General features: G+C 40.7%; 7 protein-coding genes across 8 annotated transcripts; 1 reads left to right on the forward strand and 6 right to left on the reverse strand.

Moving 5' to 3' along the window:
* Positions 1 to 187: 187 nt before the first annotated feature.
* On the reverse strand, positions 188 to 1,520 carry LOC145899248 (uncharacterized). Its single transcript, XM_082987981.1, has 2 exons — positions 884 to 1,520; positions 188 to 721 (listed from the first exon to the last, which is right to left on the reverse strand). The coding sequence occupies exons 1-2, from the start codon at positions 1,399 to 1,401 to the stop codon at positions 280 to 282; spliced, it is 960 nt and encodes a 319-aa protein (XP_082844107.1). The 5' UTR covers positions 1,402 to 1,520; the 3' UTR covers positions 188 to 279.
* A 906-nt stretch (positions 1,521 to 2,426) lies between these two features.
* LOC145899236 (uncharacterized) lies at positions 2,427 to 4,192 on the reverse strand. The gene is made up of 2 exons (XM_082987967.1): positions 3,504 to 4,192; positions 2,427 to 3,326 (listed from the first exon to the last, which is right to left on the reverse strand). Exons 1-2 carry the CDS (start codon positions 4,112 to 4,114, stop codon positions 3,152 to 3,154), a joined length of 786 nt encoding a protein of 261 aa, XP_082844093.1. The 5' UTR covers positions 4,115 to 4,192; the 3' UTR covers positions 2,427 to 3,151.
* Positions 4,193 to 8,698: 4,506 nt separating this feature from the next.
* Positions 8,699 to 9,949, reverse strand: LOC145899250 (uncharacterized). Its single transcript, XM_082987982.1, has 2 exons — positions 9,146 to 9,949; positions 8,699 to 8,975 (listed from the first exon to the last, which is right to left on the reverse strand). The coding sequence occupies exons 1-2, from the start codon at positions 9,937 to 9,939 to the stop codon at positions 8,735 to 8,737; spliced, it is 1,035 nt and encodes a 344-aa protein (XP_082844108.1). The 5' UTR covers positions 9,940 to 9,949; the 3' UTR covers positions 8,699 to 8,734.
* A 604-nt stretch (positions 9,950 to 10,553) lies between these two features.
* On the reverse strand, positions 10,554 to 11,849 carry LOC145899284 (uncharacterized). Its single transcript, XM_082988017.1, has 2 exons — positions 11,142 to 11,849; positions 10,554 to 10,890 (listed from the first exon to the last, which is right to left on the reverse strand). The coding sequence occupies exons 1-2, from the start codon at positions 11,750 to 11,752 to the stop codon at positions 10,866 to 10,868; spliced, it is 636 nt and encodes a 211-aa protein (XP_082844143.1). The 5' UTR covers positions 11,753 to 11,849; the 3' UTR covers positions 10,554 to 10,865.
* A 784-nt stretch (positions 11,850 to 12,633) lies between these two features.
* On the reverse strand, positions 12,634 to 15,686 carry LOC145899107 (uncharacterized). Of its 2 annotated transcripts, XM_082987825.1 has the most exons (7): positions 15,540 to 15,686; positions 15,078 to 15,233; positions 14,954 to 15,008; positions 14,664 to 14,879; positions 14,268 to 14,453; positions 13,737 to 13,970; positions 12,634 to 13,402 (listed from the first exon to the last, which is right to left on the reverse strand). In XM_082987825.1, exons 2-7 carry the CDS (start codon positions 15,190 to 15,192, stop codon positions 13,288 to 13,290), a joined length of 921 nt encoding a protein of 306 aa, XP_082843951.1. In that variant the 5' UTR covers positions 15,193 to 15,233; positions 15,540 to 15,686; the 3' UTR covers positions 12,634 to 13,287. The 2 variants fall into 2 exon arrangements, with proteins under 2 accessions (XP_082843951.1, XP_082843950.1); XM_082987824.1 differs by having other exon boundaries at positions 14,954 to 15,233.
* A 495-nt stretch (positions 15,687 to 16,181) lies between these two features.
* LOC145899115 (uncharacterized) lies at positions 16,182 to 19,607 on the reverse strand. The gene is made up of 2 exons (XM_082987832.1): positions 18,951 to 19,607; positions 16,182 to 17,110 (listed from the first exon to the last, which is right to left on the reverse strand). The coding sequence occupies exons 1-2, from the start codon at positions 19,589 to 19,591 to the stop codon at positions 16,687 to 16,689; spliced, it is 1,065 nt and encodes a 354-aa protein (XP_082843958.1). The 5' UTR covers positions 19,592 to 19,607; the 3' UTR covers positions 16,182 to 16,686.
* A 3,723-nt stretch (positions 19,608 to 23,330) lies between these two features.
* LOC145899048 (uncharacterized) lies at positions 23,331 to 25,350 on the forward strand. Its single transcript, XM_082987759.1, has 3 exons — positions 23,331 to 24,028; positions 24,202 to 24,339; positions 24,693 to 25,350. The coding sequence occupies exons 1-3, from the start codon at positions 23,361 to 23,363 to the stop codon at positions 24,844 to 24,846; spliced, it is 960 nt and encodes a 319-aa protein (XP_082843885.1). The 5' UTR covers positions 23,331 to 23,360; the 3' UTR covers positions 24,847 to 25,350.
* The last annotated feature ends 670 nt before the right edge of the window (positions 25,351 to 26,020 follow it).

A 26,020-nucleotide genomic window follows, 5' to 3' on the forward strand; every position in this document is an offset into this window, starting at 1 on the left:
CTTACTACTTACTAAGTAGCACTGTGTATTTAAAAAAAAATGATGTCTAAGATTTAGAAATGTACATTACTGGGCACAGTCTATCTATTAAGTCCAACACAATGAAGTCACTGCAAGAACAACATGTATTTTTCTATTGTTAGCTCTATATGTTTACAATTTTTGAATTACAAAAAGAGGATGGCATGTAAAAACAGCACATAAAATTATACAATGTCAACTTGGCCTGTGCTTAGTTTGTGTTGTGTACATATTAAATAATGATCTACTTAATTCAACTTATAAAACATGTTGGAATTTTGTCCTGGGTGGTGGCTTTGGCCTTTCATTGGTTTGCTTCTCCATAGCCTCATAGTCATTGTTCTGTGTGATGGCTACTGGGTGATCCAGTTTGTTCTTCTGTTGGTCATTACAGTTTGCAACATTATTTCTCCTTGCTGGCTTGGGTATGGCATTTGACCTATTACATCCCATTGCAGGACTAGTCTTTTGTACTGTGGCATACACATGATCAATGCTACCCCCCTTGGCTTCTTTTGTGATAGGCACAATTTGTAAAGCGTTACTGTGTTGTTTTTGATTAGTTGCCGTGGTGTTGTTGTCATAGTCATCGTAGGCACAATTTTGAACTGCACTTGTTTCTACAGCCGTTGGTATCACGTTCACTTTTTCTTCATTGGCAAAAGAGTCTGATGGCTTTGGCGTGTCTGACCGCTCAACGCTGTCAAAAGGTAATGAAAAGCACGATAACGTTTGCAAATGTACAATTTTTTTGTATTTTAATTAAATAACCTACGTATACTTCTGTAAAACCTTTTATTTCTCTGAAATTTTTTGTTGGATTATGTTATTATTTTGAATTTAAATAAGATAATTGACTTACGTGTAATACCCATGGTCGCTTTGAATGGCGTTGTTTGGTATTTGCTCCACACTATCGCACGTAGACCGCTGCTTAACTAGGATCTCAAAGTCCCATTTGGCCTTTTTTTGTCTCCGATTGCGATAAGAGAAGAAACCAATTAGCGCCATTAAAACGAATAAGGCGCCCAGCAATGCCCCAGCCACAACTCCGACGTCTATCTTGTGTTGTGTGTTTGAACTTCCAAGAACATTTAATGTTGAGTTGTCAATTCTGGGCAAAGGCTGTTGCTTGCTTTGTTTAGGAACAAGCGAGCTCCTCCCAATCGGAATGATTGTCGTCGACACTTTTTGTTTTGTCTGTGCTTCAGTGGTGGCTAAGGCAACCTGGCATATATAACCTTTGCCGTTGTTGCAGATTCCTTTATGTTTACCTCCTTCCGACAGACGAATGAAATTGCAGTTGATTGCTCCGTTTCTAGGTTTTCCCTCGCCTTTAAAATCCACCCAAAAATCACCATTTTGGCAGCACATTTTCATCAATGTCTTTACTGTCTCTTCGTCCAACACGGCTAGTTTGCCTCTACTTTCGCATTGCGTTTTTGCCTGGTCGTATGCTTCGTGAGGTTGGGTGTGGAAGACATATTCAAAGCCCTTGTGCGTGCAGGTTCTGCAGCTCATGATGGTATTTATGCTTTCTAAAAACCTAACCTACAAAACTGCCTTATGCCTTATGACATACAATAAAAATAGATAAAATTAAAAAAAATTTGAGGCGAACTTTTTAGTAAGTTCATCTCGATTTGTGTTTAATTTGCTTTACAGTGTACTTTTGAAAAGGCCGTTTTCTGAAGTCTGTCTGCTAACGTCGTTTTTGCTCTAGTAATAACGATTTTATGGATGTGATCATCCACTTATATTCATTCCTGTCTTAAGCTGTCTGAACAGAGATATTTTGAGATATCCGCTCCTCTGTAAACCCAAAACCTTGCATGCGACAACGACAGGTCACAACGGGGTAAGACCCAACGATTTCCATATGCGGTTGTGTCAAAACTGTACCCCGTGATATGACTGTGGTCACGCCAAAAATGACGTCATTTTTTGGCTAGGTTTTGCAAAGTCTGAGAAATGTAAATTAAAATTGTAATAAACGTTAGTTGCATCATTCCTGTGGCGCCGTCGAGATTCAGGTTCCTCGTGTTTAACCTTTGGTCTGACCTTGTTTGTGTATAACTGCTTGCTATCTTTTTCTACGAACGATGTGACAGGTATGTTTTACAGATTCACAGCAAATTATTGGCTACATATTAGTATGGCATTTTTTTAAACGGTTCGGTCTTGTAGCTTTTTGGTCATTTTAATTCACTTTCCTTTGGTTGTAGAGCGACGAAAGAAAGGAATGTTACTCCAAAACAACGTGATTTTTTGTATGTGCCACATTTTGGCTGTTTATTGCCTGGCGAAAGCAGTCTGGGACGAAATTTACCACAAAACCAAACATGGCTTTTGGTCTATACTGGGAGGGCTGGGAAGCCGAAATATCTTTTAGTTCCGGGTTTTACACATTGTCTTTGACCATATGGCAAAAATATCCAAATTTACATGTACACTTTTATGCAATATTTATATGAGGAAACTTCTATTTTATGTGTATACACTGAAAGTCGTGCGTTATTTATACAACACTGAAACATTCGCAAGTGTCTCATACTCTGCGTGTCGTGTTTGATAAAGTTTAAATTAGCGTTAAATGAAAATGAACACACTCAAAATAGATACTTTGGTGAGTTGGCAAAATTATACATGTTGATAACCGCGGCAGTTTTTTGACAAGGCAAACATCAACTAGTTGAAACTCACCGACAGCTTTTTTAACGTCGAAAAATCATGAAATTGATCCACGTATGTCACAGTGGCGCACTGTTCCCCGTTAGAGTAAAGAAATGATGATTGTTGCAAATACTACACCTCTACTTAAATGTAACACAAAATTATTGAAGAAACTTGGTTTTAAACGTCGGGGCCTCACCTACGGTACACAAAGCATGCATTGTACGTAATGGGTATAAACATACCAATAAACGCTTTTAACATATATTCTTTATTAAACATACTGTCCACGTTGTCACATCGAGATACTTGATACATTGCAAAATCAATCAAACCGAAACGCACATTTTGTTCGCTTAAAAGTGATTTTGCCGAAAACGAATATAACCGCTTTGATAGCCGTATTTGTGTACCGACAACCTCTGCTTTAGACTTGTTGTAGAACCGATGTCATTCGCTACTCGGTGCAATGCGGAAGTGACTGCGTCTTGTATTTGCTCTGATGCACAGTTTCTTGGCTGTTCAAGCTTATTTCATTGGGAACTGTAGCGTCAGTTTCAAACCGCGTCGGTTGGTTTTCATCTTTCCACATGAATGTGTTGATACTGTTGGTGGATTCCTTTAGTTGGATACTGGAAAGGGAATAAATTTCACCTATTAGTGACATTATTCCATGGCTACATATATAATATGTATCTGAATTTTAGTTATTAAATAATAAAAGTATGTGATGTTTTAATAGCAAGACAAGTGTTAACACAAACCCCTTTCTTTTATTCTGTCGCATTTTTTATTTGTAATATTTATACCTGTAGTAAAAGAAATCTTGCTGAGGCCCGTCTGCTTCTGATGGAGGATCGTCAGTCCTGAGTTGTTCACATGCTTGGCAAATAATTCCACCAATCTTGTTACGTTTGTAGACAGCCAAAACTGCCAGTGCAATTATAAATAAAACAAGCCCACAAACCAAACCGGCCGTACTGTTGTTCGTCCACCCCTGCCTTTGTTCCGTGGTTGTAATTATATTATTTGTCGTTGCCTTGCTGGTTTCCAACCGCTCGTCGGCAGTGGTGGCATATTTCGATGCACTGTATATTTTCGTAGTTGAAACGTACGGGCGCTTTGCCTGGCAAATGTATTTATAATTTTCTGTGCACGACACGTTTCTCCTAACTGCGTTTTGTGAGTCAAGGGCAAAGCATACTGCACCCTTCCTTTGTCTTTTTAAGTGTGTAGTATTATATGCCACCCAATGAATTCCACCACTGCAACAGCGGGATAAGGTCCTTTGCGTCTTTTCGCCGTTGACATGTGCCACAGTGGCGTTACGCATTTGGCACATGCGCAGAGCTGCGTTGTACGGTCGTGCGTCAGTCGAGTAACTGTACACATACGTTGGTGTTGTACATTCGCATACCATAGCTATCCAAAATGCCACAGCGGCACAAGACGTTTTCGCTTTTTTGTTACTTTGAAGTGCTTGCTTTGGCAATACTGTTTAAATATCTGCCATGCAAACTGCCTTGTAAAACAAAGGGCATATGGGATAGTTTATAATCAAGCAAGTTTCAATGTAGTGGTTGGGCATATAGTACATTGGGGAGTGGCTGACATCTGACAAATAACTCATGTATTCCTGCGTTTATCCAAAACTTTATGCGTTTTGGATAAACGCAGGAATACATTCACAATCAACTTTTAGCACACGGCTATTACCTATATACTTAAAGTTTAAACTACCTTTCATGTCACGTATGCACCATAGTTGTACCCTGACACTGGCATATCCAGTACATCAACCTTTCCATGTACTTGGTACTTCTGGATTAAACTGTCAAAACAAAATTATAACTTTGCTTCCAGGAAGTTTTTAACTACGTCATTATTCCAACAGCTCAAAGAAACCACGCGGAAGTGGCGACATTGCACCAACCAACATTTGTGTTTGGCAAAAACTAAGTGTCTTCAGCTGCGAACTCTATATGATTTCTGGATGTTTCACGTTCTTAAGTAGTAAATATGTCAGGCTTTATCATGCGTGTATTGAAAATCGCTGCACTGGTTTCTAATAATTGCATTAACATATTCATCTTTTTTTTTAACTTGTTGCTTTTCAGCAGTTGTTGTTGCGACTTAGTATAAACTTCCATCCCAGCATTTTGTTCATGTTCGCGGATTGCCGAAGATACAGCTGTGCACGAAACAGGTGTTTACAATGTAGACGAAGGGGATTTCCCTCCGTTGACATCTCCTAGGCGCTGTATACGCCCGAAGTGGGTATTGGCAAAGGGGAATTCCCACCGTTGTTACCCCCTAGCCGCTTCGTGGCGCTGTAAACGCCCGAAGTGGATGTTGGCAAAGGGGAATTCCCACCATTGTTACCCCCTAGCCGCTTTGTGGCGCTGTAAACGCCCGAAGTGGATGATGGCAAAGGGGAATTCCCACCGTTGTTACCCCCTAGCCGCTTTGTGGCGCTGTAAACGCCCGAAGTGGATGTTGGCAAAGGGGAATTCCCACCGTTGTTACCCCCTAGCCGCTTTGTGGCGCTGTAAACGCCCGAAGTGGATGATGGCAAAGGGGAATTCCCGCCATTGTTGTTTCCTATCCGCTTTGTAACGTCACTTGCAGTCGCATAGCGCATGGAAGGTGCGATGCTGGATGGCGCTAGTGGCTGGTGTAGATGCGTCTTTTTCATCACCCCCTTGGACACTAAACGCATGGTTTGGTTTCAATAACAAAAGGCCAAGTAATATGTATACACTTGTTCAGTTCTACTGGAACTTTGGTTATTGAGCAAACACGGTTGCTGCACGACCTGCCTTTCGCATACAGCGTTTTATGTATAGAGCCATCGATGTAGGGTCACTACCCAACAAAATACTATAACATTAAAAAAACTCAAAAATATGTCTGACTCAATAGTAAGAAATACTATTTTCTCAATATTCAAAAACCGCAAGTATGGCGACCAACCTGCGTTTTTTCCAAGTTTTGGTCGGTGTGGTGGTTTGTCGTGAGGTACTTTTTTCAAAGGCAAGTTTCTCTTCGTTTTCTTCGCCTCTATGTCAGCTTTCCTTTCTTCGTCAGGTTGCGCTTTGTTGTGCTCGGAAACAGTGCTATAAACTTTGTCGGCATCTGGCAAGTGAAGCGTTGCGAAATTCAAACTGTTGTTGTCTCCATTTTTACTGGGTTCGTGGGCAACATTGTATGCACTTTCTAAGTCACATGTACGAAGGTTTTTTGCCTCTTTTTCAGCCATCTTTTCTTCATCTGGTTGCGCTTTGTTTTGCTCAGAAACATGGCGATAAACTTTGTCGGCCGACAAGTGAAGAATTGCGAAATTCTGACTGTTGTTGTCGACATTTCCACTGATGTATTTTCTATCCTCGCCGCTTGTTCCCACCTCTCGGGATGAACTTGGTCCAATGAGCTGTCCGCCAATGGCTTGTTCGTGTTGGTATTCAATAACGCTTTAATATAGCAAATTCGAAGGTTAGCTTCATACTGTAGTGTAAGCTACTGCATTGCAACTCAACAATACTTTAATCAAGGTTTATTCCATTACTTTTGTAAAATTGATTTGGTGTCCTTTAACATACATTTAAAAGCAACAGATTTAAAGTTAGAGTTTGTGAATATAATTATCTAAATCAACAACCCTAAGGTATTTCCTGCCATTTTTTTCAAGTTCTCAAACTTGACTCATTCAAATCACTGTGGTTATTCGCTCCCAGAGCGTTTGTAAATATTATACAACTGCAAATATCACTTTGAATTGAATTCATGACAATCCAATTCTTCTTCATCCTCGTCACTTGAGTCGCTGTGTTGTGCAACATGGTGTTGGTAACTAAAATAAGTAAGGAAAATTTGCTTAGCTTGCTACAATATTTTTTTAATGAAGTTGCACTAAGGATTATAGGGTTATTGATATTTCAGGAAACTAAAATCATCTTAAAATGTGTACCCCGGTCAAAAATAAGGGCAGTAAAAATTATTTCACCAAATTTTGCTCAGTTCTTAGAAATGTGGACCGTATGAAAACTTTAAGTACTACCTATCATCTTCTTCGTCATCCTCTTCGTCATCCTCTTCGTCACTGGAATCGTCACTGTGCTTTGCACCGTGGTGGTGTCCAGTAGTATGTCCAACCACTGCTGCCGTCGCAATAAGTTTCTTTTTGTCGGCATGTTTTTTCCAGTACGTACACAAAAGCACCACTATTGCGATTAGGAACAACGCGCCCAAAACTCCAAGTACCACTGCAAGTATATCTAGGTGCGAATTGGAGAAATGGGGGTCGAGAGTCGACGAAGCGCTTGTATCAACCACCGTGGTATCAACTGGAAGAGGTGTCGTATCAATAGGAACGGTTGTTTCAACCACAACTTTCTTCCGACAAACATACGGTTGCGCGTCTACGCAGTCGTGCTGTTTTCGTTCTTGCATGAACACGATAAAGCAATGGTCACCTTTCAGCTGCTGGGGAGTGGAAGTTACCCAGAAACCGATGTGGTGAAAGCATTTGGCGAGTCCGTCCCTCGTCGTTTGATTGTCGGCGTTCGCGAGTTCGGACTGGAATTGCTTAACACAAGTGGTAACTGCAACAGGGTATGAGACGTGTAATTCGTTGTGCAGAACGTAATCGTAGTCGCCGATATTGCATGGTTTGCTCATGGCGATGGTTCAATGCAATTGATTACCACTATATACAGTATAACGTTAAGCCTCTAAACATAACAATGTTACACGTCGTTTGCTAGAACATTCTGCGAAAATCCCTTGCAGAAAGACATCGTATCATCTGCATTCCTGTGCTGAATGGGGAAGCAAAATTACTTAGTTTTTGTGAACTCCTTTTGTAGTGACGTACTGGCGTTATTAAACTGTTTTTACTAGTAATCAACACGTTTTCTATTATCGAGCTAAAAAAGTGTAACGTACGCTAAACTCAACTTACAATAAACATTGTGAGTGAGAACAAAACAACACCGTATGCCCACACGTAACTTGTGTATGAACTCCAACTCAATATACATGTCAACATGTTTAACGAGGCGATTAATCATCGAGCTCGCTGGAGCTCCAATCGTGACTTCTAAATAAAGCAATGAGGTAAACAAACAATACAGCATATTATTTATATTGACATGATGCATTGCGCTTACTCAATTGTGCATCAGTTATGTTATTTATAGACTTTATCGCGATGCTTCATGCCCTTGTTACGGGCACAAACACTCTGCTAATGACACTTTGCTTCAGGAACCTATCGTTTGGTCGTGTTGTTTACGAATTCTTGTATCGACTTTCTATGTCTTTGTATTCCACAAGCATTTGTTGGTGTTACTACTTTGAACCCACAATGCTTTTCTATTCTTTCTCTTAAATTTTTGTGCTGATGTTGTGATGTTCCTATTGCGTTGTGGGTGCAGATACTTTTCGTTCAAATAGACATCGGTTTAAAAAATGCCATCCAGTAATAACTCAAGTCATTGCCTGACCGTATGGTCGGCAAAGTCGTCTAGAAGAGTCACACCAAACTGCACTGATGAGACCTTGTAGGTCGGAACAGTGGTCATCTGTCTGCAGCTCACAGAAGTAATAACTAATCCCACTGGGCAGTACTTTTAATTCAGTTTTTATTCATTTGCTGCTTTGTATATAAAGACATCCTACGTCGTTTCATGCAACTTTTTGTCGAATATTTATACGCAACCAACCCAGAATAGTAAAAGCTCTTTTGCAAACGTGCGTTGAATATGCTTCGGTTGTTGAAATCAAAGTTCCAGCTGCATGCGGGGAGGTTAAACAACCTGAACCCCTTATTATTTGTGAAGTTGTAAAATAGGTTAATTGTTTCATGCAACCTCATGGCAGGTAGGATCGTCCTAATACAGCGCAGGTCCTTTTGAGATATGCCACTTTATTGGCGTGTGGATATGTGTGTAAAATCAACATGCAATTTACAAAGGATTAAAAAGCGCGCAACACCATTCGTACATAATCAAAATAGAAAACATTGTGGCCCCAATGAGAATCACTTTCTCACCACGCTGTATATGTCAGTATTGGACGTCTTGCCTTTCTGATTGCTGCCGTCTGGCGGCGGTGGTGCTGCTGCTTTCGGTTGTTCTGTCATGAAATGCTCACGAGGCTGCCTTGTCGCATTGTGTGTACTTTTCCAACCGCTTTCTTGTTCGATATTAGGGTTGACTGCCATCACGTCAGCTGGATTTTCGACGCAGACTTGTTCCTCATTTCCTGAGTGAGTTGGGAGACTAAAAAATAGTATCAACGAATAGTTTAGGAATAGTTGTTTTACCTTTTAAAGCATTTTACGACACTTTATCCAAAAACTAACTGCAGAAAACCTTAATGTTTAGTAAAAAAAGTGACCAGGCTAGTTTAAAAGATTTTCATTCACCACCAACGCCGCAATACACGTCACCTGTGAAGGGACAAGCCAACTTTCTCAACCGGTTTTTCCTTTTCACCAACTGGGCGCTTCTGTCCCGTTTCAGTCGTTTTCTTCCTTCTCCTTCGGCACTGATACAAGACAATGCCCAGTAACAAAAGCAATAGCAATATCCCGACCACAGTTCCAGCGATAATGGCGCCGTTTACCGCTTGATTTGTGTGAGTTGATTCCGTGGTGTATCTTATGCTGCCGGTGGCCATACGCGCTGTCGTTGGGTATGTGCTGTTCACCGCTTGATTTGCGGCAGTTGATTCCGTGGTGTATCTTATGCTGCCGGTGGCCATACGTGCTGTCGTTGAGTGTGTGTCGTGTGTCTGCGAAGCCCCGTTTAGAATGTGAGATGTTGAGGCTTTGGTTGAACGTGTCTGCTCTGCCGATGTTGCCGTTGACCGAGATTGTTTTGTGCTGTATGTCGGTTTTCTCGCCTGTAATGTCGTTCCTACTGGTTTGGATTGTGTTGTGAGGGTATCAATTTCGCACATATATGGTAATAGTTCATCACAGCGAACATCGTGTGTTTTTTTGTCTGGGAGTGTTAAGTATTTGCACTCTCCATTCTCAATCCCAGTTTCCACCCAGTATTCGCCCCTGTATCTTTTTTCAAAATTTAATCTAGACAGCGAGTTTTCTTGTACGAGATTTCCTCCCGTGTTTCTGCAGGCATTTACAGCATCCCTGTAGTCAAAAGTTTGGCTGCAAAGCGCAAATTGTCTTCCACTCTTCTCAGTTTTGTCGCAGTTATTCTGATGCATTTTTTTTGTCATCCTGGGTTTCTGAAAGGTAACTTTCATCTGCTCCGAAATAGTACAAACATTAATATATACTTAAGCTGTACTTCCGATTAAGTGACTGATTACATTCTAGTACCAATCTGCAACCGCAGAGAAGTTGTTGAGAAAGTTGTGCAGTGCACTTTAATTACCCAAACCTTTTGTTACAGACATCAGACGACGTAAATGCCGGTTTTGTGTTTATAAGACATTACCTGTACAGTCTCATCATATGAAAATACCGTTTTTGTGGCGCTGTTTTAATTTTCGGCATGTAAAAATATTAAAATGTAGTGCGTTTGTGTGAGTTGGACAACTTTTCACGTTGAAGAAGGACAGATCCCGCACCAATATTACTCGGCAACATTATCGTACTTACAACGCTTTATTTCTAGGCAAACTTTTCCTCAATGACTGACTTACAACAATTTTGTACCATATCTGACTAAGACGTAGTTTATTTGCATTAAATTGTTCACAGCCGGACACTGCAGCAGTTGCTAATCTTGTTTAAAAAAGATTTCAGGAAACCACACAAGAATCGCAAAAACTACCAACCCTTCTATCGACAGTGTACTGTACATAAAATGCGCTAAAACAAGATGGATAAATCACCTCCAAAATCACTATAATGCAATATTGAAGAAAATAAATACATGCCACGACCTTATAGCGTTAGGATCTATACTAACACCTTCTAACCGTTACTATTGCAGAATATTGTAAGCTTCCGTAGTGGACGTCTCGCTTTTCCCCGCGTTGTGATAAATACAATCTGTGGTCGGTGGCGTTGTTGCGAAATGCAGACGGTCGTATTCATCGTGTGCTGCGACCTGGCTTGGCGTATTGTATGCACTTTCATAACCGCTTGTCCCCCGTGGCTCGGGTTGTCTTCCATAATGAATGGGTTTTCTTTGCTGTTAGGTTTCGTTGTTTGTGGTTTCGCTGGGATAGAAATTTTGCTTTTAATTCTTTACGTAATTAAGCGAAATGTCTTCGCGATTTTGCACGAATACTTTGTTTCACTGCAGCAACAGGCTACACAATCGTTCTTAACATAATCCCTTTCTGTGACATTCAATAAGTAAGGGAACGGATCCCAGTTACAGAAAATAAATACTTCGATACATTTATGGGAGCAAAACTTTATGCAATATTGAAGGAAAGAGAGAAGTTCCATCACAGTACGTTCATACCTGTTTAACGGAAACTCCATCACTTCTGCTTGGTTTTCAACCAAGTTCATGCCACCCGTTCTTTCTTTCTCTTTCTTGGGTCTTCTGTTTTCTCGCTTTCGACGAAGAAATATTGCGCATCCCAGCAATGCAACTATGAACAAAATACCCCCCGCTACTCCACCAATGATTGCCCCCTTGGGTTGGCTTTCTGTAATTGCTTCCATACTGGTTTCCTGAGTGTTGATTAATTGCTTTGTGGTAAACGTGTTTGTGCTTTTTCCGATCGTTGTAAAACTGGTACCTCCAAAAGAATTATTTTTTTCACATATGTAACCACTTGAGGTGTTGCAATGCTGTCGTTTTATACGAATTGTAGTTGTTTGGGAATTGTTTGGTGCGAAAAGTGCGATGTATTCGCAATTATCATCTCGTTTCGCCGCATCGGTATCTACCCAAAAGTTGCCACCTTGGCATGCATTTCTCAACTTTTTTCGCTGATTGTAAGAATCGATTTTCGCGAGGATCTCATAATTGTCTTCGCATTGTTTCTTGGCCTCAGTAAAGTTTAGTTTTTTCGTTGAATGGAACGTGTAGGTAGTGTTGCCGTTACTTGCTGGAGAACACGCCATTAAAACGATCGCAGATGAAAATGTCTTCCAGAATTCTTGAATGAGAGCAATTTTATTGCTTGGCAGATATATTGACTGTTACCTAACAATAAACAGCTTTTTCTGGAAAAAAAATACATTGACAAAATAGCTAAGTTGTCCAATACTTGCAAAAACCTAAAAACAACGCCTACGTGCAAATGCCTCGAGCATGAAAGATCGACTTTGTGTTCTCATTGCATAACAACAACCAAATCAAACTCGCTGCTATCTTTCTGCTTCCTGGAATAGCCCTTTCTTAGTAGAATGAGGGAAGTTTGGTGGCTTCCTGTTCTTCAGCGATTGTTCTTCACGAACGTCGTTGGCCTGTGGTTCACGAAAATACACTTTCACAGAGCGTCACCGTTCAAAATCATGTATTTTTAAAAGGGTTTATTTATATTGTATTTAAACATGATTCTATTTGAATAAGTTTTGGTAAATGGAGAAACTGATGATGCCGTTTTAGGCGAAATATATTTTTCTCTAAATAAATCGATCTGAGCTGTTTGAAGATCGCTGTGTTTGGATTTTAATACATTATTATTGATACGGTGTGCGATCGACAGCCTGCCAGGGGCCTTTGGTTTTTTTGGATCCAGATTTGATTTACTAATCACATTAAAAACATATGTATTATATTCATTATGGTGCTTGTTATATTTTCAGTCTTGCCTATCTCTTTTGCTGCCTTTTTCATACTGATGAAATGTGAATGGGCCGCAAACACTCCCGACCTCATTGAAGTAGTCTAACCAAGCTCTAAACAATGTTGCAGGTGATACGATAGCACTGAATTTGTTCAAACTGACGAATCTTGCAAATTCGATGCAGAAACAATGAGACAAAATAACTGAAGCGGCGAAGATTTTCATAAAATGAAGCAAAACAACGGTTTTTGATATGCTTTGCAGTGAATGAATACATTTGCACTGTGCTATAAATGACGCAGCTATTCAAGAATATGATAATGCAAAACCTCATCAAGTATTTTCAACATGTTAACAAACCAACGTTCGACCCTGTCAGGAACAACATCAGTTTGCATCGGATGTCGTTTAACGGTTGGTTTAACTCCGTTTGTCGCGTACCAATGTCACCGCACCCACCCAATACATGTCCTATATAATGTGCGAGCAATGGGATGTATCAGCACTTCCAAAACTTACTGATAATATAAGGAACACTTATTTGATGCATGAACAGATTCACAATAATAAGGGCATGTAACATATAAAACCCCATTCCACGCACAAAATTGGGGTGACGTTGTGCACGTGAAGTTTGTTGGTTGTCTCATTCCAAGCTGTGTTGATTGTTGAGACAGCTCATGTCTACCGCATAATACCGCACAAATAAAACGTAACATCACGCAAGCATGTCGTTTTACGTTGGAATGGATAGGTTTACACGTCAAATATCTTGGAAATTGCGCCTTGTTTTTTCATACATCGTTGTCGAAAACAGAATTGTGTTTTCAGTAAAATTATGTTTTTGTGTGACAAGGTTGGTCGTACTCAGCACTCTACATCTTGGCTTGCCGTTGCGTACATAGGTTCATCTTCCCCGTCTATCGTTGAATAGGGATTTTCCGTGGTATCGGTTTCTTCGCATTGTTGTTGAAACCCAAGTCTTAAAATATTAGGGACCTTACGTAAAGCTATTTTGCCAAAAAAACTTTTTGTACACTCTGACGAGATGCCAAGATGATTTAACGACGAACAAATAAAACATGGTCTGTTTTGTGTGACTTTCACACTAGGTGCTGAATCATAACATTTACTTACTATTACTTTTTTTATGAAATCACATCATAATATATTTAGATAACTTTACATTAGTGATTTTGGTGCCTTTTTATCATATAGACGACCGTGGATGCTGGGTCTCTTCTATGAAAATCATATTGTCATGAAACATATTCACGACAAAGCAAAAAGTCGAATAAAAAAAAATTATTGTTTACTCGGATAGTCGCTTGCTGGGTAATCCGGAAGACGGTGACTTGTTTTTTCGTACTTTGCTGTAGTTGGAATCGGTTTGTGAGGGCCCTGCAGCGATCATCAGTTTGTTGTCATTATCCTGTCCGCAGTCTTCGCTTGCCATGTCGTAAGCACTTTCACTGTCATTGGGGTTGTCCGCTGTTGCGTACGGATTTTCAGTATCCTGAATGCTGTCGTTTGTCTGTTCAGTCAGAAGGCTAAAACACAATACGGCATGGTCAGCTTCAACGACGGTTTTAAGGTTTATCGCAAAACGCACGTATTGGATATTTTTGAAAATAAACGAAAGATTTTGCAGTTTTGATTCCAAACCGCGGTCAACTTTTAAGTTTCGGCAAACATGGGTTTGCGTTTCAAAAGCTGTTTAGCTTCGTCTCCCTGCGTAAAAACCATAGTGCTTTACTACGGTTTCTGCAACTTTGCAATTATATTTCCTATTGAGCGCACATCTTATAAAGCATGATAGTAAAAGTTTCAATATAGCAAAAGTTTACTTTTGTGTTGCGTTGTGTACTCCCAAGTGTCGAATTGGAGCATTCGCTGCTGCGGGCACTGGTGATTGGTCTGCCATATCGTACGCACTTTCATCATCAAATCCCGTTACTTTATTTGTATCGTCTGGCAGGGAATAGGGATTTTCATTGTTGAATGTCCCATTGCATTCTTGGTGAACAGTAAGTCTGAAGAAGACATGACTGATAACGATTTACTAATACACGAATCTTGTGTTCTGGATGAGGTTTGTAAAATCTTTGGGTCTACGTGTCTAAGTATAACCGGTCATCTGGTTTGTTTTTGGCATTGCTTGAGGATAATGCAATCGCCAAGTAAACTTTGCCACAGCTCTCCGGTCACGTTTTTATTGTAATTTAAGCACAAATACTGATTACTTGTGAGGTATGAAAGTTCCCGTCAATTCCGACGCCTCATTACTCAGGCCTTTGTTGTATGTTTCACCCATTGTTTTTTGCCTTGATACAAATCCATCACAATCAATCTGGACTGGGACTTGGCTTGCCACGTCATCCGGACTTTCATTGTTACTTCCCTCACCTTTGTCCTGATCGTCAGCGTTCCGACTTTCGGTTGCGCTGCTCTCTCGACTCCTTGCGAAGTCAACAACAACAACAACGAATTAAGGGTTAGCTTGAATTAAAGCTTTATGTTATGCTTAACTTACATGTGTGTCGGTGTAAGCTCTCTGCTTCTCTTCAGGCAAAGAAATAAAAATACCCCTATGAACACAACAAGTAATATCCCAGCCACAACTAACATAGCGATATGAGCGTCAGCTTGTGAATTACTTGCATCTTTCTGTGCAACAGATTGGTTTTGTGTGATGTAGAACTCTGTGACTAGCATTGTATTGTAGATTGTTGTCGTGTCGATTGCAGAACTACTCTCGCCTAAAACAGGCATTTGAACTGATGTTTCGCCTCCGAAACAAATTTTTATTCCACCTGTTTTGAATTACATGTTATTTGCTATGTATACCCCATGTAGCTCGTAAACAATTTAAATTATCAACCTTTTTTCGGTTAGAATCCTAATTAAATAGAAATCTGCCAATACTTTATACAATAAGGAGGCGAATTTGTGACATATTTAACGAAAAGATACGTTGAAAGTTTCAGTATATTTTCATCTACCTTTCGCTTATACCAATATACACAAATCTAACTGCTCATAACTGCAACCCACTCCCAACACAGCTCAGTAATCGCCGTTGATTACATTTCCCCGAATGAGACTAAGGGAGCCATCACCTGCATTTTCACTTCCGCGTTGCTTTGTGTTGGCCGCACTTGTACAACAAACGCATCCCAATATGTGTAAAGTTTTCAAGCGGTGTTATCAGAAAACAAAATGCATCAGAATCCTTCTTTGTCATTCTTCGTATTTGCATGTGAACATTCCTCTGGCCCCGTTGACTGCATGTTGGACACCTCCGGTTTAAGAACATGTTAAGCATATATACTTGATCTTTAATGGCAGGCGCTCTTCTATTTGGAATTGCGTTTATGAGGCATAAAAATTTAAACCTTTGTGTCCGCTGCGTGGCGGTAGAGGTTTAGTAGCGTGTGGTATGAAGTGACATAAGTAGGGCGGACGATTGTTGCTTTTTACCAAGTGGAAAACATGTTCGATAAACAGTCTGTTCAAATCTCGCGCCTGGTGCTGTAAAGGTCGTGATTTTGCAAGTTAATCAAGAGTTTCATTGCTACTGTTTTAATCAAAATATTTGTTTTCTAATGACTCACTTGTTAAAGTTCGATACGTACTGAAACGTCAGTTGAAAAGAAATGTTGTATTTATTTCGCGTAATAAAACAACCAAACACAGTGGTAACACAAACAAGCAGCTGAAAGGAAACTGAATATTTCATTACACAAGACATTTTAATAGGTTTTTTGCAGCCCCGAAATACTTGTTAAATTGATCGTCGGAATAAAATGAAACTTACAGGTTTTCTAATTTACTAAATGCAAGATAATGTCCTCATTCATCTCCTGCCAGGGTTCCGTTAAATATTAATTCAAATATTTAATGTAGTTTCGCACAGCTTGTGTCCTTGTCTACACCCAGTGCATGATTAACCATTGGGCAAACAAGACACATTCCTTGGGGTTAGCTAAAAATAGAAGCCACCTAAATAACTGTAAGTTCAGGATGAAGTAGGTCAAACGGTCAACAACGTCTTCTGTGAAGTTTCCTTCACAAGCTTAATTTCAGGTTTGTCGTATGTTTGTTCCGAGCAATATAAATGTGCATTTTTAGACCACTTGTCACAATTTGTCTTGGAGCCAGCAGAGTTTCAATCTCACACTGTCTGCGCCACATTCACTTTAGCCCAGAAAAATTTCTGGTTTCCAGTTGTTTTGTCACTTTCGAATGAATGAAATGTGTTGCCTTCTATTTCCGGCTGCCGACCGAATTTTTGTGCACGACGGCGTAAGGATCGGAAGGTGGTTCCCCCAACACTCTTGTTATCGTCGTGTACGAAACCCCCTGTTCTTCTTCGGGCACTAACAGTGTTGTGTACGTCACGCCACCTGTGCCCGCAATGCCTTCTTCGTTGCCCGGGATGGGTGGGGGATCCACGGTAGGGGGCGGGGGAATCACCCGGGTGGCTTTTGCCTGCTGCTGTGGCGTGTTGTCGATCGTCTCGTAGTGGGTCGAAATATCCCCGATGGTAGGGGCAGAAAGGGGGGGCGCTTTAGAAATATTTTGCTGCGCGCGCAGATCCGGCGTGGCGGCGCCAGAGCGCGTGTTTGCGGGGTCCGTGATGTAACTGTAGACGGAGTTGGATCCAGAGCGGTCCTCGTGTACCCGAATACTAAAAAAATACGTCGCCGTTTAAAAATCTCAAAGCTCCTATTGTGCAACAAACACGGAATCAATGTCAACTTGTATATTTGTGAACACCTAAATATCGGTTTCGGCTTCGCGAGTATATTTTTTGTATGACCGTGCCTAATCGACGGCTTAATTTTACCAAGAGTTTCGCTTGGATGTTCAAAAACGTTTAAAGCTTTAAATAAGTGCCCACATTTTACGCTGTGTTACAAGAAAGAAGCATGGTGATAGTGTCCCGTTGTGTTCAATGCTGGCAACTGATATTTTCAACTTTTAGTTTCTAGCTTGTTGTGGCAGTTGCGGCTCCACAATGCATTACTTCATCTTGCTTATCCAGTTTCGTTCCTTTAGCGATCTTCATAGTAGTTCGCTATCTAGGCCTAATGCGTTAAAATTGACCGACCTACATGCCAGACCGAATATGCAGAATGCATGCCGTGCAACGCGCTGGGACTAACACCACGATTCGTGCTCATTGTCGTCAGCTGCACGCACTTTGCTATGAAATTTGCAGACCCTTGGGATGTTATGACAATTTTTCGAAAATTTTTTTACGTCATCACAGCAATCCCCATAAGTGGCCTTCGCGGCTTTCTGGGAAAATGAGACTCCCGAGAGTTGATTCCATGTATGTTAAGCAGTTATCGGGTATAATTTCGTTTTTCGGCGAAACGGGAGGTGGTTTGCGGGTATGTGTGTTGCTTATCGTGTGGTAGCCAAAAATCAAAACAAAATGCCACTCGCCAAATAGGCTCCTTTAACATTCGCGTGCTTTTCACGTGTATTTTACACACAAACGTCTATAAGGTAATATCTCGCCCAAGCGGTGTTTGCAATTCTGTACAATACTTGTTTATTTAACCAATATTACAATTTTAAGGCTCGCTGGTTTCGGTACATTTGGTGGAAATTTCTTGACGTTGGGGTATTTTATCAGTTGTTTTAGTAAACCAACATCGTTACATGACTGTCGTCTAGACGACCTATTTGGGCGCCGTTGCGACCATTATGAATGGATGAGTAGCAGCATTGGATTTTCGGCGTGGTGGGAGAATTGCACATACCCTTGTGTCGATTTAATGATTTGTACAACATATTTCCTTGTAGTAGTGTATAATTGTTACTTAGACTGTTTGAAATAACTATAGATGGTGAGAAAAGTTTTTATATCGATTCAAATCCCATGCTTCCGAAATTTAAATGTAACCTTTCTTTGAGTATTTCCCCTTTGCTGCTATACTATAGTGAGAGTTTGCTATAGCAAATGCACTGTGACGTTGGTGTGAAATATTTTACGTACACCATGTCAGCACGTGACGTAGGTGCTAAACGCCTTTAGGCTGATACCTCCTAGTTGTTTATCAGCTGTGACACTATGACTCCGGCCGGTAATTGGCGATTAAAGCGGCCTGCCAAAACGGTTTTAATGTATTGTCTGCTGCAGTCGAGCTGCCTTGGGAAATGACGCAACAGCAGACCTGTTAATCAAACACGTGGATACTAAATGTGCTGTGCGTTCTTTTTGCTTCTGTTCGTGGTTTCCAGTTCAATGAATTGCTTACGGCGGTTTATTATACTATGGCTTTAAAAATAACTTCAATACATTCCTAAGTTTTTAAGATCTTATTTAAATGGTTCCTGATTTTCCGAAGTTTTTCGTCACACTTTTTTATTCTTGTAGCAAACAGTAAACAAGATCTGGCTAATCGCGATGTTTTACAGAAGATTGCTTTTACATCCCAATGTCACCATACTAAACTACAGCGTTCAGACTGTGATTACCAGAACCTTGAAACATACGTTTTGCTCCAATATCTCACCTGTAATAGCCGTGATCTTCTTGAGTTGCAGCCCTCGGTGCGGTGGATGTGCTGCTTTCTTTTTGAGTTCCCACACATCCCAACGCACACTTCTTAAACCCAGCTTTGCTGAACTTCTTGGTGTTGAGGTGACGGAGTCGAAAGTGATAAAGTGCTACCAGCATAAGGAGGAGTAAAACCACGGCAAAGACGATGCCGATTATCAGTCCCACGTTGGTTTGAGCCAATGCCCCAGCCGAGGCCGGCGTGAGTAAAGCAGTGTTGTTTCGTGTTTCAAGGGGCGTTGTGGACGGGTTTATGGTGGCAACGTTGCCTGTGGTTCCAACAGGAACTTGACAGATGTAATTCCGTAGGCTGTTGCATGTGCTTATCGTCTGAGAATCGGCCCTCGCTTTGAACAACGGGCAGTCGCCATCTGTTTTAGCCACCAGATCGGAATTTGTAAACGCCACCCAAAACTCTTGATCATTTCGGCAGCACTCGAATAGGTGAGTACGGATCGCTTGGGTATTGGCAAAGGCGATACCTCCACCTGTCTGTTGACCACATTTGTTAAAGGCGGCTGCGTAAGTTTCTCCCGTGGCCTCTTGATGGAAGATATAATGCAGACCGTTCAGCTTACAATCCGTCGAACACGTCATGTTTTCTTGGTTTTAAATGTTTTTTATGTATTTCTACACAGTGCTAAAAAATAACAACCCAAAACGTTGTAGACCAAATGCAAAAGCACTGTCACGGGTCGATGTTTGCAAACGTGTACTCCACATTCTGCATATTTTCCAGCAACCAATCCCAAAAGTTACATATTGTAATCTTTCGTTTTTACGCAATAAAAATCTTACAAAAATTCCTCTTTCCCTTCACCAGCGTTGCGACAGTCGCGGAGGAAATCACACAAGACAAAACCCAAAATATACACTTTTTACCTCGCTACAAAATGTAGGTAAGCTTTCAATTTTTATGAGTTAATATACTCTGCCTATGTAAAAGCCGCTTGCCGCAGCAGTGCATACATACAAAAGCACCCGGCGAGCTTTTGCATCGAAACAAGCATTTAAATTAAGTCGTCTGAAAACAAACCCCGGAAACAGGACATTTCGTGCGAAAAACCTTCATGCTAATACCACCGACTTCCTGAGAAACTGTTAATGCCAGCAGCTGAAGCTGTGAAGAAAAAACATTCCGTCCAAGGAAAGGAGCACGTTTGTCGCCCTAAATAACACAGCATCGTTGGGCTGCGGACGCGGGTGTAACATGACCCCTACAACCTCGCAACGTATTCCCTATTTGGAGTGGCAAAAAGCTCGTAAATCATATGTACTTTATACGTGCGGTTCCCTTTCTGGCAACTGCGCGCGTTAGCGCAGGAACAGCTTTTGTTGTGTATGTAAGCAGCTTGACTCGCACCCTTAGAATGCAATCACACCCCAAAAGACATCGCGTAGATTTGCCCAATAAAAAGGGGCAAAGTTATCGTGAATAACTACCCTAATAAAACTGGGGTACTAACTAAATGCGGCATCAAATCGTTTGAAAATTCTGCACTAGTTATCGCCGTATTTATAATTTGCCATGGTTGCTAATTTTTTGATTAGACTTAGAAGGATAACTCCAAAGGCGGCATAGAAAACTACTCCTAATTATTATTGCATTTGTGATTTGGTTGTGGACATTACTAATTGCTAAGTTTGGCTAAAGACCTAAGAATAACTTACGACGTTTCGAAACGTTCAGCGTAAAGAACACAATCCTATGCAGCTGCAGCTAAATCCGATTTTCAAAGGTAGGAGCTGTTTTGTTGATGCCATATTGCCTAAACCTGCTGTTGGTAAAGCTTGTATCACGACAAAGCTATCGTTGTACTGATAAACGACAAAACGAAAAATGGCTTCGTTTTGTAGCTGCGTACCTCAAACGGGCACTTGAAAAATGACGTTGCTGCTATTTTTAACCACTTGCGTAGTGTTGATCAGTAAACGTTGTATGACATAATTCATTACAATTTTCTGGGGCAACAGTTCAGTATGATTGCGCAATTTGTCACCAAAAAGAAGCTTGTCTTTTGGCAAGGTCCCAGTTGGCACATGCCCGTGGCTCTAATTTACTCACCAACACCACGCATGCAAATAACGACTGAATTTCCATGATTTAACTGCAGTATATTCACAAGAAACGCGCCCTGCATTCTGTGCAACTAGCCATGCTCAGGCTTATCTATGTTTGGATGTATGGCGTGTTTTATTGTGTATTGTTTGCATAATCACCTCTTACGTGTACGTTTGACTAACGTCTTGTTTTATGAAACTCTAATATTGCGCTTGCCAATCTTTTGAGTTTTGAAGAGCCCTCAAAGTCTTTTGAAAAAAATATCTTGGTCTTTAACATGACACACTGTTTTTGTACTGAAATTTAATATCTTATAATAAAACATTTTATATTTAAACTTTAAATTCTCCATCACTCATTTTCTACGTCACATTATACGCACAATTAATACCAAGCAATAAGTCCCAAGCTATTTGAACTCGGGTAAAGTCGTCTTTGTCGTCGCTGTTTTTCTAAACAACAAGCTTATACACAAACTGGTTTAAGCTCTTCTTCCTTTTCCCAAAATGTTACTGTGTCCCAAAGCTGACTAAAAATATCTCCAGCTGCTAAACACAGTGGCGCAAATTATACAGATGCTAACAGTAGAGGGTAAATAAGAACATAACGCGTAAAATGTGTCACCAATTTCTTAGTGATCCGCTGACTCATTTTTGACAGCATATCGCCCGCGGTAAGCGGGACACGAGTCATTTAATCATGCATGGCTATACATGGATTTGCTTACGAGTCCTGACGCGATTAAGCAAAGCAGGCTAGAAGGCACCTTACCGTTTAAAACGGTGTTAAGACCTCTCGCAGCTGTCATCGTGCACTTAGCGCGCGAAAGCTTTTACTTTGTGGCGTCACAAAGTTGATTGTGACGTGTTAGAGGCTCAGTATTGGCTCCTTCCGGCGCAAATCGTTGCGCCGAGCAGAAGTAAACAAATGATGCGCGCGTACCCTTTGTTTCCGCTATTAGCAAACAATTTGTATTGTAGTATTTGATGCGGTTGGCCCAAACGCTGAAACCGCACTTCCTGTTGTCGATGGACACAATCAATCGTTCACTGCATCTATTAATTTATTTGTACTGCATACTTTTGAATATATTTCGGTACTTTTTGCCTGTGATATAAAGTGGTTACTTTTAAAAACACAAACACTAACATACTAGTGGCAGGCAATCAACCGAAGGATGGGGCTTTGAGCTGAAAAAGGTTTCCATTTGAAGAAACTGAAAAGAGGAATTCAGCGCGTCTATATTCAAGATTAAGTTATCTTGGTGTTACTGTTCGTATGTTGCATATTACAACGGTCTCACACTATGACAAGTGTGCTTGAGGACTGTTCGTGGAGCTGGGTGGTCCAACGAGTCTGTAGGCATCCTGGGCTACAATACTGTTTGACCAGCAGGTAATGCTGGCGGACCACAAATATAAAAACTAAGGTTTACAGAATTAACTGCGACCGATGGTAGTCTGCCATAACAACATATAGGCTACTGCATATCAATGGGTTACCTCTCTGAAACATTGACACAAAAAAAACTAAGTTACCTAAGACAAACACTATGAGACTTTTACTTATTTTGTTGTAAAACGCGTTTGTTTTTAGGTTTACTGACGATGCCTAATTGTGAGCGAGATTTTTTACCAGGAAAAAAAAACATAGCGACAAATGACCTTACCTGAAATATCGATTTTTTATACAAAGCATATCTAATGAGGACCACAGTGGATAATAAAATTCCCACCAGACTTAACTTTTGCACACCTTTTCCAGAAAATTATGCAATTTTTCGACTACGTCCACTCGGTGAAACTTTCTTCTTGTTACGTCATTTTTGCATCCCTCGAAATTCGGGACCCTGAAAGCAAACTAAGGGTTATTACGTCATCGAGTCCCGAGGCAAAGTTATTTTAGCGTTGGGGAATTGCCTGCAAACCAGGAAGTATTTACGCTCAGGCGTTCTAACTATACCACAGTCGACACTGTCCTTTGAAAGAAGGTCACGGCAAGAGTTTGGCAGCTACTGGAGGCTGGTAAATAATATGAATGATTTATTTAGCAAGAAAATAGCGTGAGGGACGGAGGCTTGTTGTATTGTTGCAACTATTTCTTTTGGACCAGTTACTGTAGTGCAAAGTTTTGTTTGGTAGTTAGTGCAGCATAAAGCAACCTTTAACAGTTATTAAAAACCAAGTCCGCTTAAAAAATGCATTCTTAATGACTCTCTTCGGGATAGCAAACAGTAAATTTGTTGCGCCACAAAATAACAACTGTTCAGTTCTACAGGACTTCAGCAAAATAAAAAATTAAAAAATGCATTGGGTTATGGGAGGAGTGCCATGCTTCCACCAAGGCGTCAACTACACATTATTTACCGAACTTTTAACATACAAAGGTGCAAGAACGGCATGTAGTTTTAAGAAAATGGAACTGTTTCGTTTGAACCAAACTACACGAGTTAGCTACCAATGTAGACGACGACTTCCTGGCTATTGGGTTCACACGCCAAATTACAACGTTTCTGGACGTTGCAACGCAGTCACCTTTTTTGGTAGTGGGATCACGAAAATGCCTTGCAACAGATCTCTCTTCTACGCTTGCGGGACGCCAATTCAGCAGATTCCTCTCAACCAGACTTACAATATAATTACGGAAACGGGCACAGCTTTTTCAACTGTTGACATAAGAGCAACAACTCAACAGCAACAGCAGCAAGAGCGGAGTGCTACAACAGCGCCACCTAAAGTTGATGGGGTTCTTATAGGCTCATCGGTAGGTGGCGCTATGGCTTGTTTCGTCACACTTCTCCTTTTCTCGTTGCTTTGCTATTGGCTGGGCAAGCGTAATACCGAGAAACGGTTCGCAAAGGCTGGTATTAAGCGTCCCAACTATTATCAACACAACTCTTCCAGCATGCGGGAGGTGGAAGAGAGAGTTCATGACAATGAGCAAAGCGAGCAGGAGGATCATTGCTATTGCTAGTAAGGGCCTAGATTATTAAAACAAACAGCGATGTTTTTTTCAACCAACTCGAACAAATGCAAATTGATGCTACCCTCTAAATATTTACATTTTTAAAACTTAACATTTTTGTTTTTGCCATGCCGTCAGCACTTAAGAGCATTGAACTTTAGATGGTAAACAACTTTTGCAGTGTCGACCCAAGCCTTCCACGAAGCTGCCCGGGCCATTACGTCAACATAAATAGCAACACTCACCCGAACAGTCTTAAAACGGTTTCTTGGAATACTTCTCGACCAGCCCAGAACGGTGTAAATTCAACCGTGAACCCGTGAGTGATTTGAATTCGAAACCCATATGGAAGCCTTTGTCTTTTAAATGATGATTTTAAATATTAAAAAATGGCAATGGCGATCACTGTAACTTCCGTAATGGCAATATGCACACAAAACACTAGCTTTTAATATCAGGATCAGCCTGGCTGTTATTGGGAATATATATTTCGCCTGGTGAACATTATTAGTTCCTTCATCAGAAGGAATCACATTTTATTTTCGTTCATTTAGCTATAGGAGCGAAAATGTAAAAGCTTGCCTTAAAATGTTTTGGTAGGTTTGCGTCTTTGAACTTCTGTCAATCTCAGAATATTTTTCCACATTACATAAACAAGCAAGCTTTTTGCAGCGGTGATATGCACGACCTTCCCACGGATGGAGACGGCTATATATTGCCTTCCACAATCGAGAATCAGAAACTTACCAACGGAGAGGGGGAAGTTGAACGTTCTTTGAACCCAGAAACGCGACATGACTCAACAGAATATGAATGTTTTCGATGAATCTATCCAGTGGCGCAAGAAGGAAAGTTTGGGGTCTGTGCATCACGATTATTTCCGTGTACTGTCTTAACCATATATGGTACACGTGACGGCCACGGACAGAGCCCTTGAGAGAAAAATATGTGCCTGTGTTTTTTTTCTTCTGATCATATGTAATTGTAGGCCGAACCCTGCCTTTACGTTAGAAGTTCCTTCGTTTTAAAACAAACATCGTCGGCGCCTTTTTCTATTCATGGGTCCTGGTATGTCGCACCGTCTGCACCCTTCTTCTTGTAGGGCCCTAGACACTGATATTTCTGTACATCACAAACTTGCTGATCAAAGTGAAACATTTATGTTCATTCTGATCAAATAGTCCTAGGAAAACGTATTTCATGTTGTTTTATTTGAATTTTAAATGTCAATTACCAACTTTCACAAGCAAAATGCTGCTACTGTTACTGTGAACTGTATATGTTGTATATTAAAATCATTTGATGCATTTTTTTAAAGTTTTGTTTGTAACATTGTGTCAAAAATATTGTTTAATCACTGTTTACCCACAAACACGGTCAAACGCTTACTTGGTTATTCACGAGTTTGCTAAGTTGCAGTCATCATGCGCATGACGCACCGGGCCAATTAATTTCGGTTTCGGGCATGACTTGACGCGACGTAACCATCTCCCTTGCAACCTTTTCAGTCGAGTTAAGGTGATCCGTTTTACGACCTACCTTTTGTGTGCGAACGACCGTGCGTTGAGTTGGTGTTTATTTGTGTGGAACTAAGGTCGTAGTTACAATCAACTACCTCGACTCCGTCCCCTTTAACTAACTGCCGTAGATTCGATCATCGACTTCGGCAACGAAAATTGTTAGGGAAGTTTCAAAACCAAATTATTTGGCTTCAAATACTAATATTTGCACCCAGAAATTCGGCCAAATCCGATTGTTTTTCAGTCGCAACCGCCACCATATCACTCTATGTAGCAAACTGATGTTTCAGTGTTTACAGTAAAACGGGCCTAACTAAGTGTGGCACTCTTTCTCAGGCCTCGTAGGACCCGATCCTAACCGGTAGGGTGTACGCCTTTATTAAAAACCGTAAAAGCGATAAAAAATTAGTCTTTCACACAACACGTCCTGCCACGCATATTCATTCTCTCGTTCATTCAACCACACCCAAAAGTTGTCAT

The sequence above is a fragment of the Ascidia mentula genome, chromosome 4, assembly GCF_947561715.1.
Source record: "Ascidia mentula chromosome 4, kaAscMent1.1, whole genome shotgun sequence".
NCBI lineage: Eukaryota > Metazoa > Chordata > Ascidiacea > Phlebobranchia > Ascidiidae > Ascidia > Ascidia mentula.

Excerpts from the sequence above, each read along its gene's own strand:
- LOC145899248 (XM_082987981.1), bottom strand. The coding sequence starts at position 1,401 with ATGAAAATGTGCTGCCAAAATGGTGATTTTTGGGTGGATTTTAAAGGC. Across the intron at positions 722-883 it reads AGCGACCATGGGTATTACAC|CGTTGAGCGGTCAGACACGC; the intron begins GTAAGTCAATTA and ends ACCTTTTGACAG.
- LOC145899236 (XM_082987967.1), bottom strand. The coding sequence starts at position 4,114 with ATGGTATGCGAATGTACAACACCAACGTATGTGTACAGTTACTCGACT. Across the intron at positions 3,327-3,503 it reads CAAGATTTCTTTTACTACAG|TATCCAACTAAAGGAATCCA; the intron begins GTATAAATATTA and ends TTCCCTTTCCAG.
- LOC145899250 (XM_082987982.1), bottom strand. The coding sequence starts at position 9,939 with ATGACAAAAAAAATGCATCAGAATAACTGCGACAAAACTGAGAAGAGT. Across the intron at positions 8,976-9,145 it reads GTTGGCTTGTCCCTTCACAG|TCTCCCAACTCACTCAGGAA; the intron begins GTGACGTGTATT and ends ACTATTTTTTAG.
- LOC145899284 (XM_082988017.1), bottom strand. The coding sequence starts at position 11,752 with ATGGCGTGTTCTCCAGCAAGTAACGGCAACACTACCTACACGTTCCAT. Across the intron at positions 10,891-11,141 it reads ATGGAGTTTCCGTTAAACAG|CGAAACCACAAACAACGAAA; the intron begins GTATGAACGTAC and ends TTTCTATCCCAG.
- LOC145899107 (XM_082987824.1), bottom strand. The coding sequence starts at position 15,192 with ATGCCTGTTTTAGGCGAGAGTAGTTCTGCAATCGACACGACAACAATC. Across the intron at positions 14,454-14,663 it reads GGAACTTTCATACCTCACAA|ACTTACTGTTCACCAAGAAT; the intron begins GTAATCAGTATT and ends TGTCTTCTTCAG. Across the intron at positions 13,971-14,267 it reads GTACACAACGCAACACAAAA|CCTTCTGACTGAACAGACAA; the intron begins GTAAACTTTTGC and ends ATTGTGTTTTAG.
- LOC145899115 (XM_082987832.1), bottom strand. The coding sequence starts at position 19,591 with ATGACGTGTTCGACGGATTGTAAGCTGAACGGTCTGCATTATATCTTC. Across the intron at positions 17,111-18,950 it reads GAAGATCACGGCTATTACAG|TATTCGGGTACACGAGGACC; the intron begins GTGAGATATTGG and ends GTATTTTTTTAG.
- LOC145899048 (XM_082987759.1), top strand. The coding sequence starts at position 23,361 with ATGCATTGGGTTATGGGAGGAGTGCCATGCTTCCACCAAGGCGTCAAC. Across the intron at positions 24,029-24,201 it reads GAGGATCATTGCTATTGCTA|TGTCGACCCAAGCCTTCCAC; the intron begins GTAAGGGCCTAG and ends CAACTTTTGCAG. Across the intron at positions 24,340-24,692 it reads GTAAATTCAACCGTGAACCC|CGGTGATATGCACGACCTTC; the intron begins GTGAGTGATTTG and ends AGCTTTTTGCAG.